Source organism: Equus przewalskii, chromosome 2 (assembly GCF_037783145.1).
Source record: "Equus przewalskii isolate Varuska chromosome 2, EquPr2, whole genome shotgun sequence".
Classification (NCBI taxonomy): Eukaryota; Metazoa; Chordata; class Mammalia; order Perissodactyla; family Equidae; genus Equus; species Equus przewalskii.
Window position 1 is genome coordinate 11,320,865 of NC_091832.1, and position 15,865 is coordinate 11,336,729.

Below are 15,865 nucleotides of genomic sequence, written 5' to 3' on the forward strand. Positions count from 1 at the left end.
GGGGCTCAGCCTAGCCCGGGCTGCTGCTGGCTGCAGGGCGTGGCTAGGGGTGGGAGCTGGCAGGTGCCTGGGTCTAGAGTATAAGGGAACCTGGGACAGCAGGAGGCAGGCCAGAGACTAGGTGGCTACATCTCCAGCCATGGTGCCCGTCTTGCTCTCCTTGAGTGTCCGCCTGGGCCTGGGGGCTTCTGGACTGATCTTGGACTTAGGCTTCCTCAAGCTCCTTAGTCTGCTGCTGCAGAGGCAGAAGCTGGCCAGGGCTATGGACAGCTTCCCAGGGCCCCCCACCCACTGGATCTTCGGGCACTCCCTCGAGGTACGTGGAGGGGAGAGAGGGACAGAGAAAGAAAATGGCCTCCTCTGCTTCAGAGAATCAGGCCTAATCCCCTGGAGCCATGGAGGGAGACCCTATGTTTGGGCAGGAGGATGACGTCCTGGAGCCATGGTTCCCGTTCAGCTTTCCACTGATCTCGCCCTCACTCCTGCCTTCTGAGCTGGCCTCAGATGGGGAGCACTTCAAAGTTGGGGCCAAAGCAGGTCACAGACTCCTTCCCATCATTCTGAGGGCCAAGGTTCAGGCAACGCTGTGTTAAGGGCTCAGCAAGAGTGTTGGGGAGAAATCCCCTGGACAGTCCGATAGAACTGGGCAATGTTGTTTAGAGGGTAACCAGCGCCCCCTTTGTTCTGTGCAGTGTAAAGATTTCCATTTTTAAGACTGAAAAGGAAAGTGAAGGCAGAGATGAGTGCTGTCACCTGAGAGACCTCCCCGAGTGTCTAAGCAGTTGGTGCCCTGAAGGTGGGGTTCTCCCTGTCATGCCTCTGGGCTGGCTTGGGAACCGTGGCATCTCCTGGCTTCAGATCCTGGCTTGTTCTGCCCAGTTATTTCAGCGTGGTGGGGCCCACATTAGCACCCAATGTCAGGAACACCTCTTATCTCCCTGCCATAATGGGGATCTGGACCAGAGATTACTGAACACAGGGCAAGGGACACCTGCTTGGAACCAACTGGGAGAAGCAGATTCCTTGGCCCCTGGCCCCTGGAGATCCTAATTACCATCTTGGAACCAAGAGTCTGAAGTTGCAAACCTCCCCAAGTGTTTTGATCTGCAGCCAGGGTTGGGAAGCCAGAGATTAAGGCTCAGAGAGAGGCATGATGATTTCTTCCACCTCCTGAGTACACTTTCCCATTTCCAGTCTAGGGAATTGCCTCTGCTCCATGGTTGATGTTGGGAATGAGCTGGACCTCCGGTGAGGACTGCCCAGGCTTATTCTTGCCCCTTCAAATAATGACCCTCTCAGGATGGCCTGGTAACCTACATGCATCCTGGAGACACTCAGCAAAGCAAAGGGTGGGTCTGGGAGATGAATTAGACCCAGGCCCTGCTCTCAAGGAGCTTCCTGTCTAGAGGGGAAAACAGATAGCAGAGCCTTCCCTGCCCCAGGCGAGGTGGGGTGCCTAACCAGGATTGAGCATCAGCCCCATGCTCTGTATCTCACCACTTGTCCCATTGGGTTGTCATCTTTTGTTTACTGGTTCATCTTCCTCACTAGACCTGGAGGATGGAGATCTGGTCCGATTCACCACTGTACCCTCAGGGTCCTGCACAAAGCCTGGCACAGAGCAGGCATCACCAAAAGAAACAAACAGTGAATGTTCGAGTGCAGGGAGTCGACAGAGCAGACAGAGTGATGGAGAAGACAAGTGGAGGGACCAGGAGGGGTTTGGGAGAGGCTTTGCTAAGTCCGCATGGAGGTCATGGGAAGGTTGAGGTCTAACCCTAAAGGGGGTATGAGAGGCACTTAAGGAGACCTTCAATCCCTTCCCTCTCGTGTCCTCTCCACTTCTACTTGCCTCCATCAAGCCTGGGCTTGCCCTTAGCCCATGGTCTTCCCTAGGACAGGGACCTGGCTCCCTCATCCCCATGTCAGAACTGGCTTCCCTCTTTCTCCCAAATGACCCTGCCTTTCACATTGAGAGTGTGTGGAGGGCCTGGAACACAGCTCAGCTCTGGCTTCTTGGCTCTAACACAGTAACTGAAGGGCCTTGGTGCCAGGAGTGGTGGGCAGGGCTACAGAAGTTGCTGCTCTTGGGAGCTACAAAGGTTTCCTGGGAGCCTTGGCAGACACCACACCTCTGCATTCCTCCAGGTCTTGGCACTTCTGCTCTCAGTTGGAGCCAGACCTGAGCCTGAGAAATGAGGATGGAAGAGAGGGATTATTTTTTCTAACATCAAGACAAGGAAACTGAGGTTCAGAAAGGCAAGGTGTTTGCTTATGTCCATGTGGTAGCTCAGGAACTGAGTTGAGGCAGGGCCCAGGACTCGTGCCTTTCCATTCAGGACACGATCAGTCCATACAGAATGACTGATGTTTGAATGCTGGGCCTGGCAATGACGGGATAGGACGGGAAGGAGGAGGACTGGTGGTGGAAGGAAGGGCCCGGGGCTGGGAAGAGCTGTCCATCAGGATTAACTGCTCCCTTCTCATCTCCAGTTACAGTGTAGAGGCCCTGGAAACATCTACCTGTGATCCTCAATTCTCAGAATGTGTCCCCTTGAGGCGGGGTCATGTCCCATTCTTGTAGGGTCCCCTTCATTCCACTCAGAGCCCAGGGAGGACTTTGCACATAGGAGGTGCTCAGCCATATTGTTGGTCTGAGGTTGGGGCTCCTGGTAGGGGCCCATGAATCTGACCTGTGTGTGTCTGTATGCCTGTGTTGGAGGTGGGGGATGGGAGGGGAAAATGCCAGCTCACAGTCTGGGAAAGGTGATCTGAGACTACATTGGCCTCTTTTCTGGCCCCACTCATTGCTGCCACCGTTCCCTTGACCTTGTGCTGTGCAGTAAAGAGCCCAGGTCTGGGGCTCTGGCTCATTTTCACTCAGCAGATGTTGATCATGGGCCTTCACTGTGCCTCCTCTCTGGGCTTCCCTTTCCTTGTCAATAACATGGAGACAAGCCTTTTTGCCTCACTGGGTTAGAAGAGGATCAGAAGAGATCAAGTACAGGTGCTTTTCAAACTGCTGGGCAGATGGATGTCAGGTGCTAAAGCATTGTAGAGGTTTTCTTGCTACAAAACACCCTCAGGCATTTGCTTCCTTCCTCCTCTTCCTTCCTCCCAAATCAACCCAGTCTTTGGGGGCCTGATGAAGTTTCTCTTTTCCCAATCAATGAGCACTGTCTGATCAATAAATCTGGACTTGGCCCTATCCTGAGGCCAGAGGATGAAGAAACAAGACTAGAGGTGGCCTTAGAGGACCCCGGTCTGTAGGAAAGAAATAACACAGCTCAGTGCTCCAGACCCTTGGGCCCAGGGAGGGGATGCTGAGGTGAGACCTATGCGATCTGGAAGTAGCAGCCTGTGGACGTGCAGAAGGAAGAGTGGAAGACACTACCTGCGCAAAGGCACAGACGCTGGAAAGAGTGTTGCGTGTTTAGGAAATGTTTGTTCAACAAACGTTTGTTTCTCGAAGTCTCATATGTGTCTATGTTACCAGCTCTGCACAGCTAGAGTGATGAGAGGGAGACAGAATGTAGAGGATGAAGCTGGTAGTGAGTAGGGGCAGATCACATAGGACCTTGTAGGCCACGTCTGAAGGCTTTACTGTATTCTGAGAGCAATGGGGGACCAGCAGGGGAGTGACAAGCTCAAATTCATGTGGTGGAAAGATCACTTTGGCTTTGGGTGGTGACTAGATTGGCAGAGACTTCAGATGATTTAGGGAGACCTGGAAGAGGCGGAGGCAGCGACACAGGCAGATCTTGGTGGAGTGAGGCAGCGAGACAGAGAGAAGTGAGAGGTAGAGAGGCTGTCTTGGCACCGTGGGCACGGGAAAGGGAGGCATTAATGCCCCACCACAGCCAGACGTGGGGTGTCAGTGAGGCGCCCTTCATGCACTAGGGAAAGGGGGCACAGGATTGCCCTGGGAGCTTTGTTACACTGTGGCATCAACATAGCTTGATCAGAGCAGAGTTCGGCAAAGTCACCTAAAGAGAGAAAAGGATCCTTGAGCCACAAGACTGGACTGTAACCAGGAGGAATGAATTCCTACTTATAAATGTAAACATGTGAGGATCTGAGACCCAGGAAGAGGAGGCTGAGGGGCTGGCGGCAGCTGTCAGTGTCTGGGCACAGGAGCCTTGGGTTCTGGATTTGGAGAGTGTCATGGCAGGACCCTCCTCATGGGAGCTGCTCCATCTGGCTCTCTTAGTTGCAGCTTCTGGATACCAATGTGAGAATCACTTGGTGGACCTGCAGGGGAGAGGGGCAGCCTCCACAGGGTAGCCACCTTGGTATCACTATAAATCATGGGAAAAACTCCATTCCGTGATTCTGACTGGCATCAGGGTGGGCGGTGGTTCTATTCCTATGCCTATGAGAGGCAGATTTGGGGGACAAATGGGTTGCATTCATGTTTGGAGATGCTGGGTCTGAGGAGTCTGGGGGTGTCAAGCAGAGTTATCCAGGGGTGGTTGGTCTTGTTTCTGGAGCTCAGGAGAAAGATAATCTGGGAGGAGCTTTTTACTTAGGAAGCAGTGTCAGGAGGATGGGAAAGGAAGCCATGGGAGCTGGTGAGCACCTATGGGGAGAAGGTGCAGCGTGGGAAGAGGCCAAGGGCTGGATTCTGGTAACCTCAGTCTTTCTTTAACAAATGATGGGTGAGAAGCTGCTGAGAAGGGGCATCAGGAGAGGTGAGAGGACATGTAGGAGATAGTTCCAGAAAGAGAGGGGAATTGACTGTGTCACAGCATCTGGAAGTCCTCTGGGCTTACCACCAAGGAGGGCACTGGTCATCTTAGCAAGATCAGTGTCAGAAGGTGGGTGCTGAAGAGGGCGGAAGTGGAAACAGTGGAGTCAACTTTTCGAGAAGTTAGGTAATGAAGGGAGCAGGAAATGGAGTGTAAGCTAGAAGAAGAAGGGGAACCAAGGGAGATTTTGTTTTGTTTTTTAAGTGGGAGAGACTTGAGCCTATCTTATATGCAGATGGGCAGGAGCCAGTGGAGAGGGTGGAGTCTGTGATGTGGGAGAGAGAGAGACTGATTGATGGGTGAGGTGCTTGAAGGGAGGGTTGGAACCCCAAAGATTGGCCTTGGAGAGGCCCTGGACACCTCCTCTACTGGAATGGAAGGGAAGGTGGGGAGGTTGGGTGAGGGCAGCTGGTTCTTCAGGTCTGGTGGCTGACCTTTAGGGATTTCTTATCTAACAGCTTGTATCTTCTCTGGGAAGTGAAGCAAGGCTACTTTTCTGGGAGCCAGGTGCAGAGGGGTGGAGGGGACAGTTGGGGAAAGAGAAGTTATGGAGGTGCAGATTGTGGCCAATGCCATGGGGCTTTCTAGAAGGTATTTCCGCTGATCACTGCTCAAATGTCACCTCAGAGGGGCCTTCCATGACCCTACCAACCCCTGTCGACAGTAGCAGCCCTGCACTTATCCTCCTGTATTTTTCTTCCTAGGGTTTTCCTGCCTGAAATTATCTTACTGGTCTATTTGATTCTTGCTGATTTCCTTTCTCCCCATCTGGAATGTAAGCTCAGGGGGCAGGGCTTGTCTTGTTCCCACTGTTTTCCCAGGGTCTAGCATCTCACCTGGCATTGAGAGTGGGTGCTCATGCCCTTTTGAATATGTGAATGAATCCCTGGGGGACCCAACTTGGGGCAGTAAAGCTGCTCACACAGGGTGAGGACCAATGTCTGCAGCCCCCTGGACTCTTGGGCACTTCTCTCCGGTATTCTTAGGTGTTTGGGTGCTTCTCTGTGCTCCCCCTCCAACCGGGTCATCCCTGGAGCTGTGTCCCTCTTTGGTGCTGGCACAGGGAGGGGCGGGGGTGGAGTATACACTTTGGAACAGAAACACCTGGACTTGAAAGTTGTGAAACTTTGGCAAGGCCCGCTGTCAATCTTCAAAAACAGCAACCAATTTAAGAGGGAAGAGAGTCCATCATCATCAATCTTTGTCTCGAGATGTGTGTTTTCCTATTAGCTTCACAGTTGTTTGGAAGACAATATTTGTTTGGCCCAGTCTAAAGGTCTGGCCCAGTTCAAAGAGTCCAAACTTTCAAGGAGTATGACGTGTAGGCAGTTCCTCTGAAATGGCTGCTCTGGCTCTATTTTAAAAAGGCTCCACTCTCTCAACTTTTCACACCACCAGCACTTCCTAGCCAATACGTGTGCCTAGGGGAGTCGTGGTCACTCATGTCAATCTCACCCAAAGTCCCTCTGCTCTTCCTATTGAGCCAGAGTTTCCTTCAGTGTGTTGCTTGTTCACATGTGTTCTTGTGTTCACACGTTCACACGTATATGTGTGGTTGCACACTTGTCTCTGAAAAAGAGGCTGGAGGATGAAGCCACCTATTGGTCACTCTGTTGTGGAGGACGTCACTTCTCTGTTCCTTGGGGCGTTACACATTAGATCCCCTCTGTCCAGGCTCCCGTGGCTGTGCGCTCAACCCCATAATTGAGTCCCCAAAGAGTTTGTGTAAATTGAGTCCATTTTGTTTGATGATTTTTGTGGTTATTTCAAAGATACTGCCTCTTCTCAGTTTTACTTGGTTCTTCTTGGTGGGCACTCCTAACCCGTGAGCTTTGAATACACAGCTTTGCTGTCCTTGACACTGGCTAGGGCTCACGCACACACAGAGTGCTGACCCATCTTGTCAGGGGCACAATGACTGTGGGGTGGGGGTGATGACTGTGACTAGAGCCCCCAAGGGCACCTGAGGATGTCCATCCTGGAGGAGAGCAGACCCAGGAGGACCTGGCCCCCAAACCCCAATCCCTGCAGGACGTTCTGGGCTGTGGGAGCCTGTGTGGCCCCAGAGACAGAGTGGAGACTCATGGGGGGGCCACAGGCCAGTGGCTTTCTGTTCAGTGACCAAGAAGTATTTTAAAGTAATTAAGACAGTCCAAGGGTAGCTGAGCTGTTTGAAAGGCATTCAGTTTTCTGTCCCCAGAGATGTGTGAGCTCTTGGGGCTGGATTTCCACATGGTTAAGGTGCTGGGCCAGGCCGCCCTGGGTACTGGGATTGGAGATCAGCATGAGCTGCCTGGAGGGAGCCTCACCATGTTGGGGAAGAGAAAAGCCCTGCCCGCTCCCCTCCATATCCATCTGTTTTTCTGAACTCTCATCTCCACTTTGAACATATTTATTTTTGTTCCCAAGCAGCCCCCTGGCAGAGCTGTGGCCGAACAGACTGGCTGAGCAGGTAGCTTGTTTCTTGAAGACTGGCCAACTGAGCTCCAGTCAACTGGCTGCTGGCCTGGGCAGGCTTGCTAACAGGGGAGGCAGCAACAGAGCCTCAGTCAGTGTCGCGGTCTACCTGACTCATGTGGGACAGCTCCCTGTGGTCTATGGGCTGCGCTGTTCTGACCTATAAAGACAGAGTGTGGTTCCTCTAGGTGATGTTGAAGTCTCAGATCTGATTCTCGGAGGAAAGCTTACTCGGACTGGTGGGTGAGGAGAGAAGAGGGTAGTGACTTATGCTTGCTCTTACTAATCTGCCCTGTTTTGTTTTCTTGGCGAGGCCAACAAGGAGTGCAACTGTGAGGCTGAGGGAGTGCGGCTGGGGAGCTGGGCTCAGTGAATTACCTCCATGCTTTGCTCTTTCCCTACTTCCTTCCTCCTGGAGAAAAACAAGCCAGCCCAGACTCAGAGCTCTATAGGGATCCCAGCTTGGGGCATCTGAGGACGGCTCTGGGGTATCCAGTTGTGTAACCCAGAGGAGCTGGCCAGGCAGCCATCTGGCCCCCAAAGGGGATGCCCAGTACTCTTGGAGAGGTTGCAGCTCCACTAGTGGGTCCAGGTGTGGAGAGCTGTCCTCACTCCTACCAGGTTCCTGGGACAATCAGGGCACATAGGAGAAGGCTGGCACGGGGAGGCAGAGGCCAGCTCAAGCTGTGAACATGTGGTCAGCATGACATCAGGGTCTCCAGTCCCTGGCGAAGATGTGGCAGAGAGTCACACTCATGGTTGATGAGGAGTGGAGTGGAGTTCAGATGAACCAGATCCACCAAGAGCTCCTTCCAACCCTGAGATCCCGTGAGTCTGGCTTCCCTCTGACTTAAGCCTCTCTTTGCTCTCTGTCTGGTTGGGCTCCCTGGACCTGGGGGGAATGGAGAGCATGGGAACAGCCATGGTGATCAGAAAGTTGGTAAGGGAAATCCAGGAAAGCAGATGGAAAAACAAGAGAGTACACAGGGGGAAGGGGGCAATTCCGGGGACACAAGCCAGGAAGGAGGCAGGAAAGGGAAGGGGTTAGGGACACCAGAAGGTTCCCTCTTACCAGTGGATGGAGATGAGCTTCATCACTCTGTGCCGTTTTTGACAGCTGTGCACAAGGGCAGTGAAAACTCTCACAACCCCCCTGGGTCAACTCAGGATGCCGAGTTCAGAGGCAGTGAGGGAGGGGATCCGCGGGGGAGATTACACTGCCTCTGCAGAGGGTCTGGAGAGAGGAACCCCAGAGAAAGCACAGACGAGTGGCTGGAGACCAAGGTAGCCAGGCCCAAACCCCAGGTCCCTTGGAGAACATTGAAGTGGCTTAGGTCAGACAGGATCCCTGGGGGCTGCATTATCAGATGCCCTGTGTCGTTCCTCAAGACAGTTTCCTGGAGATACAACATGGATCAGTTGTGTGGCTGAGGACTATAAAGGGTGCTTTACAGGGAGAAAGAGCAGGACCAGCACTTGCACAGACCTTAACGTGAATGGCACACAATGGATTGTGCACTTCCCAATTTATGCAACTGAACACAACATCCCTGACAGACTACAATGTACAGAAGAAAGTGTGGGGCTCTAACCTGAGTTAGAGTACCACTAACCTACAAGCAATGGGCAAGTCAGTTCACATCTCTGAGCCTCAGTTTTCTCATCTGTAACAAGGGAGTAATTATCTGTTTCACGTTAGGTGCGTGAAGCAATCTGTGAACTCCCTCACATAAAACCCGGCATATAGTAGATACTCAACACATATCTGTCCCCTTCCATTCTCTATGTGCAGAGACAGAAAGTGGAAACACGTGGTGAAACTGGACACTAGCCAGAGCACGCAGACTAGGGCCTGCAGGAAAAACAAATGGAAATCTGCAGTGCGGCTCCCACATAGGAAGTGCTGGTGGGGCCACCACCTGGACTGTGTCTGAGGCCCTGTGCAGAGTTCCACGGTGACCTGGAGATGCCACAGTGTGATCTGTGCACTTGGGAAACTCACAGCCCAGAGGTGCAGGTAGGGGTCCTTGATGTGAATCCAAGCTCCATGGCTAAAGAGCCATGTGATCGAGCTTCCTTTCCTAATCTATGGAATGGAAATTATGGTTGTGCCCATTTTATAGAATTTTCTGAGAATTAAAGGAAAGATTTTAATAGCAGGATTTATGCAGTGTCTGAACACATTAAATGGTCAATGAATGTTAATGTTAACAGTATTAATTTTGTTTTGTTCTGGATGCAAGCAATTGTAACATCAAGCACAATGTGGATAAGGCCCCAGCAGTGCTGAGAGGCCCAGAGGAGGTAGAGATTTCAGTCACGGAGGACCAGAGAGGTTTCTGGAGAAGGGCATTCAAGATGGATGTTGAGCAACAGGTGGAATTTCAGCAGGCGTCCTGGCTAGAGGGTGTACGAGGAGCAAGGAATGGTCTAAGCAAAGGCACAGAGGTGATGCCACACTCCAGGAGGCCATCTTAGCTCTAAGCATTAACACTCACAAGGCTACTGTGGGCACAGTGAGCATCAGTCCACTCCGAGGATCTGGGCAGCTTGCCAGCAAGGCAGCGTCACTCTTCCTCACCACATCCACACAGACATGGGTGATGCATACCAGTGGGTGTGGGCCCATCCTGTCTTAAATCCCAATGCCCCACAGAATTCCAGCACCCACTAACAATCCCAGGGTTCCTGCAGGGGCCACGCACATTACAGGATTCATCAAACTCAGGGAAGCCTAAAGCATGGTGTCCTCCTGATAGTTCATTCATGGTTCTTCCCAGTTCAGAAATTATTTACCAACCATGTTCATTTTTGCCATAGCCATGTTGCCGAGTGTCAACATAAAAATCAAAATTACTTGTTATTTTGTCATCAAAATTAGTTTATTCGGGAATAGCCAAAAGAACTGCGATTTGGGATGTGCACGCTATGGCACCATAGGCAAATTGAGAAAACAAAGGAGGGAGCTGCTTTTATAGAGAAAAAGGTGGAGTAGGGAGTGGCTTTTCTAAAGTAAAGTCCATTGAGGGGAAGTAACAGTTCAGGGCGGCAACGGCTACTCATTGGCTGGGCTACAGCATTTCTCATTGGCTGAGCTGTTGCCAGGTGGGGAGAGAAATCTTCCTTCAGTAGTAAGGTAGTTTTAGTTCCTGTCCAAGATGCAAGCATCCCTCTCTTCCTGGTTGGTGTAAGTGACATATGGGGTATGCGTGAGTGTTTCCCCTCCAGGTCCTCCTGACTCCAACTTAGTTAAGGTTCCTTTGATTACTTTCCACAGCAGTGACACGGTTAACATTCTCCAGTTATCAGGTTTCCTGGGAGACTGAGTAGGAGAGTGTAACGCATGGTCTGCTTCCTAGGGGACCGGGACAAGGTTTGGTTAGTCCTTACCCACAGGTGGAAGGATTTCAGGGCGTGTTCGGAGCACGTTCTCTAGTACAGTTTGGGGGCGATCGGGAAAGGATGTGGCGGGAGAGGCAGGGAGGGGGCTTGGAGGAAGATGTTGGGGGAGGGGAGGCTTGAAGGGAGAGAAGTCAAGGCTTAGTCTGTGCGGGATCCAGTGCTAGATGCCTCCATGCGTTATGTCACTCAAGGGCCTGGAATGCCACACGACGGTTATGGACTAGTTTGAACAGAGGGACAACGTATATTAAATGAAAAGCAGAAGGTTTCAGAAAAGTATTTATCACAAACTCCATCTACATAAAACCCCTCTGGGTGAGTAGTTGAGCTATAAAACCCCCAGAGAGCACACAGCTCCCTCTGGATGGTCCCTCCAATCTCATCTCAGACCTCTGTCCCACCAAGTGGCAGCTCCTGGAAGACCCAACACTCTTTCCCACCCCAGAGGCTCTGTGCTTGCTGTTCCCTAATCAGCAAGGCTCTTCCCTTACTCTTCTCCTGGCCAGCTCCTTGTCATCCTTTGGGTTCCACCTGAAATGTCATCTCCAACAGGAGCCGTCCTGGACCACTCCATCTAAGCAGGTCTCCTTGTTGGTCTGTCTCATAGCACAACGTTTATTTCCTCCTTCACAGACACTACTGTCTGTAATCATTTTACCTAATTGTTTCCTTACTTATTATCAGCCTTCCCCAGAGAATGAAAGGGCAGGACCATGTCTGCTTCATTCCCCTGAGACGTCTAGACAGTATCCTGCACATACCAGGTCCTCAATAAAACTGTGTCAAAAGACTTAACAGGGGTGGAATCGAGGTGTTTCTGTATTGCACAAGCTGGTATAATCTTTCTAATGAAAAAGCTTTAGTGCTGAAGAGAAAGCTCTTTCTGGCTGCAGTGTGGACAGAGTCTTGGTGGCAGGCAGGAGATGGAAGCAGCTTGGGCAGTTTGGGCTTGTGGAGCCAAGCCAAGTGCAACAAGAGTGTGGCTTGGGCTTAAAGCAGTGGCTCTGGGGCTGGAGAGGGGCCTGAGCCCAGAGATGGATGGGACTGGGGGACTGGCTGGGAGGGGGTGCAGGAGGAGGGAGAGACCCTCCAAGGGCCTGTCTGGGAATCCTCCTCTCTTCCCAGCCCAGGGTCTTGGGGCCTGGCTGGTGGTGTTGGGTTCCTGAGTGGCCTGGACCTCTGTTGCCATTTCAGATCCAGCAGACGGGGAGCCTGGACAAGGTGGTGTCCTGGGCCCACCAGTTCCCCTACGCCCACCCACTCTGGTATGGGCAATTCGTTGGCTTCCTGAACATCTATGAGCCTGACTATGCCAAAACTGTGTATAGCCGAGAGGGTGAGTGCTCCTGGGAGAGGGTGGGGCTTCCTGAGAACAAAGGTCTTAGGGCACCATGTGGGGAGGAACCCAGGCCTGCCCACTGAGTCTGGGAAGGTGAGGTCCCCATCCTATTTATGAGCAAGACTCCTCTGGGCTCCCCCAGTCCCCAGCTGGCCTGATCTTCTCTTTTTCCTGCAGACCCTAAGGCATTGGACTTTTCTGACTTCCTCCTTCAGTGGACTGGTGAGTGGGCAACTGCCCTCCCAACCCAGACCTTTGGAGCTGGGTGACCAGGATCCTTCCTGCTTTGTCCCTCCCTGCCCCGTCCACTAGTCAATTATCCCATTAACCAGACTACCAGGCTCCCATGGGCCCCTCCTAAGCTCAGCTGCTCCGTGGGGAGACAGGGAAGGAGGCAGGACATCTCCTGGCTGGTTGGGAAATGCGGCTCAGGTACCTTCTCCTGCCGGGTGAGTCCTTTTCCCTGAACAGGCAGGGTCAGGGCTCTGCAAATGTGTGAGTGTCCAGAACAGCTTCCTGGAGGAGGTGGCCCAAGATTGGTTCTGGGAGATTTTATGGGGTTTGGTGACCAGGGCAGGGCCTGAGGAAAGGAGGGGTGGTAGGACCAAGGCAGGTGTCACGGAGGCTGTGAGGCTGTCTGGGTGGCTGGAAGGCAGAGCTGGGTGGGGATACGAGGCTGTGCAGGCAGGACAGGGGTGGGATTAGGTGGGGTGTGCTTGTCCACAGGATGCCAGGGGTGGGGCAGGATTGTGTGGACTGACCGGCCCTCCCTCTCCCATCCTTTCCCCAGGGAAAGGCCTGCTGGTCCTTCATGGGCCCAAGTGGTTCCAGCACCGCAGGCTGCTCACGCCTGGCTTCCATTATGATGTACTGAACCCTATGTGGCTGTGTTCGCCTACTCTGCATGCGCCATGCTGGTGAGCACCCTGCCAGGCTCCTGGAGGCTGTGGCTGCTGGCCAGCCCCTCCCCAACCGGTGTTCCCCCAAGGCCCCCTTTGCCTGCTATAGCAGTGCTGAGCCTTCTCCACCTGACCCCTGCTGCCTGCAGGTGCTGACCAGGTGCGAAGATCCCAGTGGCCAGGCAGCCCTGGCCCTCCTCTCCACCAGGAGACCCAGCCCTCCCTGCCAGACCAAAGGGCCTCCATGGGGCCCCAAGAAGGCTCCTACTGTAGCAGATTTGAGGGCTGCCTGTGTGTGAGGATATCAGGAAGGTCTTTCACATATAAAAAGTGTCTCCTCCTCATTCTCTGTCCCCCTCGGCTGCCTAAAACAACACCATTAGCACCTCGTCTCTAAAAGGGATGCCATGGTCAGGGGGCAGGCTCAGGGTCTCAGGGCTGATAATCCCAAAGGTTACCAGGGCTATGATCTTCCCTTTGCATGAACTCCTCCCCAGCATGGCAGCAGGCCTGAGTTACTCACAGACTGTGCTGGGGAGCTCATCCCCATTCAGGCCTCCTCTTCCCATCTGTGCAGGCTGCCCTGGCTGGGAGGAAGTGTCCTTGTGCCTGTGCAAGGCCTGCCTTTAGTTCTGCCCTCTCACCTGCAGCCCCTACCCATCTCCACCCCGACATTCCGACAGGATGGAGGCCAGGCCAGGGACTGGGGTGCACGGGAGGACAGGCTGTGGGTTCTGGAGGGCAGGGGTGGGTCACTCAGTCCAGCTGGCCCCTCATATTACCTTCCATCTCTGCTCCAGGACAAGTGGGAGGAGAAGGCTCGTGAGGATAAGAGCTTTGTTTGACATCTTCTGTGATGTGGGCCACATGGCGCTGGACACGCTCGTGAAGTGCACCTTTGGCAAAGCAGACACTGGCCTGGGTCACAGGTCAGGGGGCACTTGGGGCTGACCACACTCTCCACCCAGGCCAGCTCCGAGGGGAGACTTGGCAGGACTCCTGGGCCCTGGTCTGAGAGGAGATAGGGTCCTGCCCTGGGGAGCCCCAGCTCGGGGGGAGCAGGGCTATGCCCATGGTGGGGGAGACAGATTCTGTCTTTAGTGGGGAGACTTAAGGACAGGGAGAGGAAGGCAGAAAGTGCTGCAGTTGGGGAGGCTTCTGGAATGGAGCTGCTCGGGCTCTGCTGGAGGTCAGTGTCTGAGAGACCCTCCCTTTCTCGGCTGTGCAGGGACAGTAGCTATTACCAGGCAGTCGGTGAGCTCACTCTGCTGACACAGCAGCGCATCGAGTCCTTCCAGTACCACAACGACTTCATCTACTGGCTCACCCCCCATGGCCGCCGCTTCCTGCGTGCCTGCCAGCTGGCCCACGACCACACAGGTGGGCCTTTGCTGCCGGGCCCACCCACAGAAAGCCTAGCTTCTAATCCAGCTCCTCTTGACCCCTCCAGGGTCTCTCCTTTTGCAAGAGCTCAGTTCCCCTTAGACCTGAGGATGGGTCCCCAGGAGTGACACCCTGTGCTCTGGCCCAGACCAGGTCATCAGGGAACGGAAGGCAGACCTGCAGGATGAGAAAGAGCAGGAGAAGATCCGGAATTGGAGGCACGGGGACATCCTGGACATTCTCCTGAGGGGTCGGATGAGTGCAGGCCAACTGAGATTGGTCCCAGAGGGCCTGCACACCATCCTATGGGACAGGGCTCACTGGACAGGAGCAGGGGCTGTTAACCATTGTTGTCTTCTTTCTCCTGCAAACATGACCTGTTCCTTGTCCCATGGCACATATCAGCACAGGCTTGGACATGAGATAGTGCTGGGTGTGTCTGGCTGTGGCCCTGGGGAGAGATGTCCTAGCAGGGAGGTTGGGGCACATGCTGAAAAACCTGAAGACCAGCTCCAGACTTCTAAGACAGAAGAATCTTAGTGTCCTAGAATCATAGAATCTTAGACTTTCTTCATTCATTCATTCATCCTTTCATTTGGGCCTTTATTCATTTGCTCACAAACTCCCTGAGCCCCACCTTGGGTTTGTTCCTGTGCTAGGGATGCAGAAGATGAGAAACACCTGGCCCTGCCCTCCAGACTCTTACAGTCTAGTGGAGGAGACAGGAGCTGCACGTTGACGGAGATCCCTTCCTCCACCAGGTGGCATTCTGTGTGTCAAGTGAGCAGAACTGGCAGTCAGGGCTGGGTAAGGTCACAGGTCACGTGGCCAGAGGGATCAGGGAAGGCTCCCTGGAGAAGGAGGTTGGCAAGCTGGGCTTGGGAGAACAGATAGGAATCTGCGGGAAGGTTCTAACCCTCAGTCTGAAAAGGAACTGTCCCTCCCTCCCTCGGATGTTCATGTGACAACTACTGTTGTGGCTTCTTCTTGGTACCAATCTCAAATGCCTTGGGCCATGTCGTTATGCCTCCCCTAACCCAGGATGAAGATGGGATCAAGCTGTCAGATGCTGAGCTCCGCACTGAGGTGGACTTGTTCATGTTTGAAGGCCATGACAGCACCACCAGTGGCATCTCCTGGTTTCTCTATTGCATGGCCCTGTACCCCGAGCACCAGCAGCGTTGTCGGGAGGAGGTGCGCAAGGTCCTTGGGGACCGAGACTCCTTCCAGTGGTGAGTGAGGCTGCAGGTGAGCCCAGTCTGTCCTGCTCAGCCCCAGGGAAGGACTGTGCCCATGCTGTCTGGTGTCATCCTTGGATGACACAGCCCATCCTGGAATCCAGGTGAGGGTGGTGGCAGCTCTCCTGTTCCCTCCAGTGTGTGGCGTTTTTGGGGAGCTGTGATGGACGCACTTCTGAGCCCATCCTCCCACAACGGAGGCTTTCCAGGTGTGAGTCCTGAGAGAAGGTTGTCAATAGGAGCCTGATTTCTTGTGCGCTGCCTCCTCTGACGGCAGAATCAGATGACCTTTCTGGGTTCCTGCATAGAGCAGGGAGCTCTGGGAGAGAAAGAGGCCGGAATCGGGAATGAACAGAGCTGGGAAAGCCAGGGGAGCTGATCTCTCCACTGCCGTTGCAT

The 15,865-nt window shown here is 53.5% G+C and overlaps 1 protein-coding gene across 1 annotated transcript in view; it reads left to right on the top strand.

Annotated features, from left to right (window-relative positions):
• The window catches only part of LOC103565681 (cytochrome P450 4B1-like), a 22,745-nt gene continuing 6,880 nt past the window's right edge, over nt 1-15,865 (top strand). Inside the window, 10 exon segments of the mRNA XM_070592910.1 lie at nt 1-316; nt 11,802-11,943; nt 12,124-12,168; nt 12,737-12,817; nt 12,820-12,863; nt 13,646-13,681; nt 13,683-13,774; nt 14,074-14,225; nt 14,377-14,489; nt 15,270-15,460. Of these exon segments, the coding sequence (XP_070449011.1) occupies nt 140-316; nt 11,802-11,943; nt 12,124-12,168; nt 12,737-12,817; nt 12,820-12,863; nt 13,646-13,681; nt 13,683-13,774; nt 14,074-14,225; nt 14,377-14,489; nt 15,270-15,460 (1,073 nt within the window). The 5' untranslated portion in view covers nt 1-139.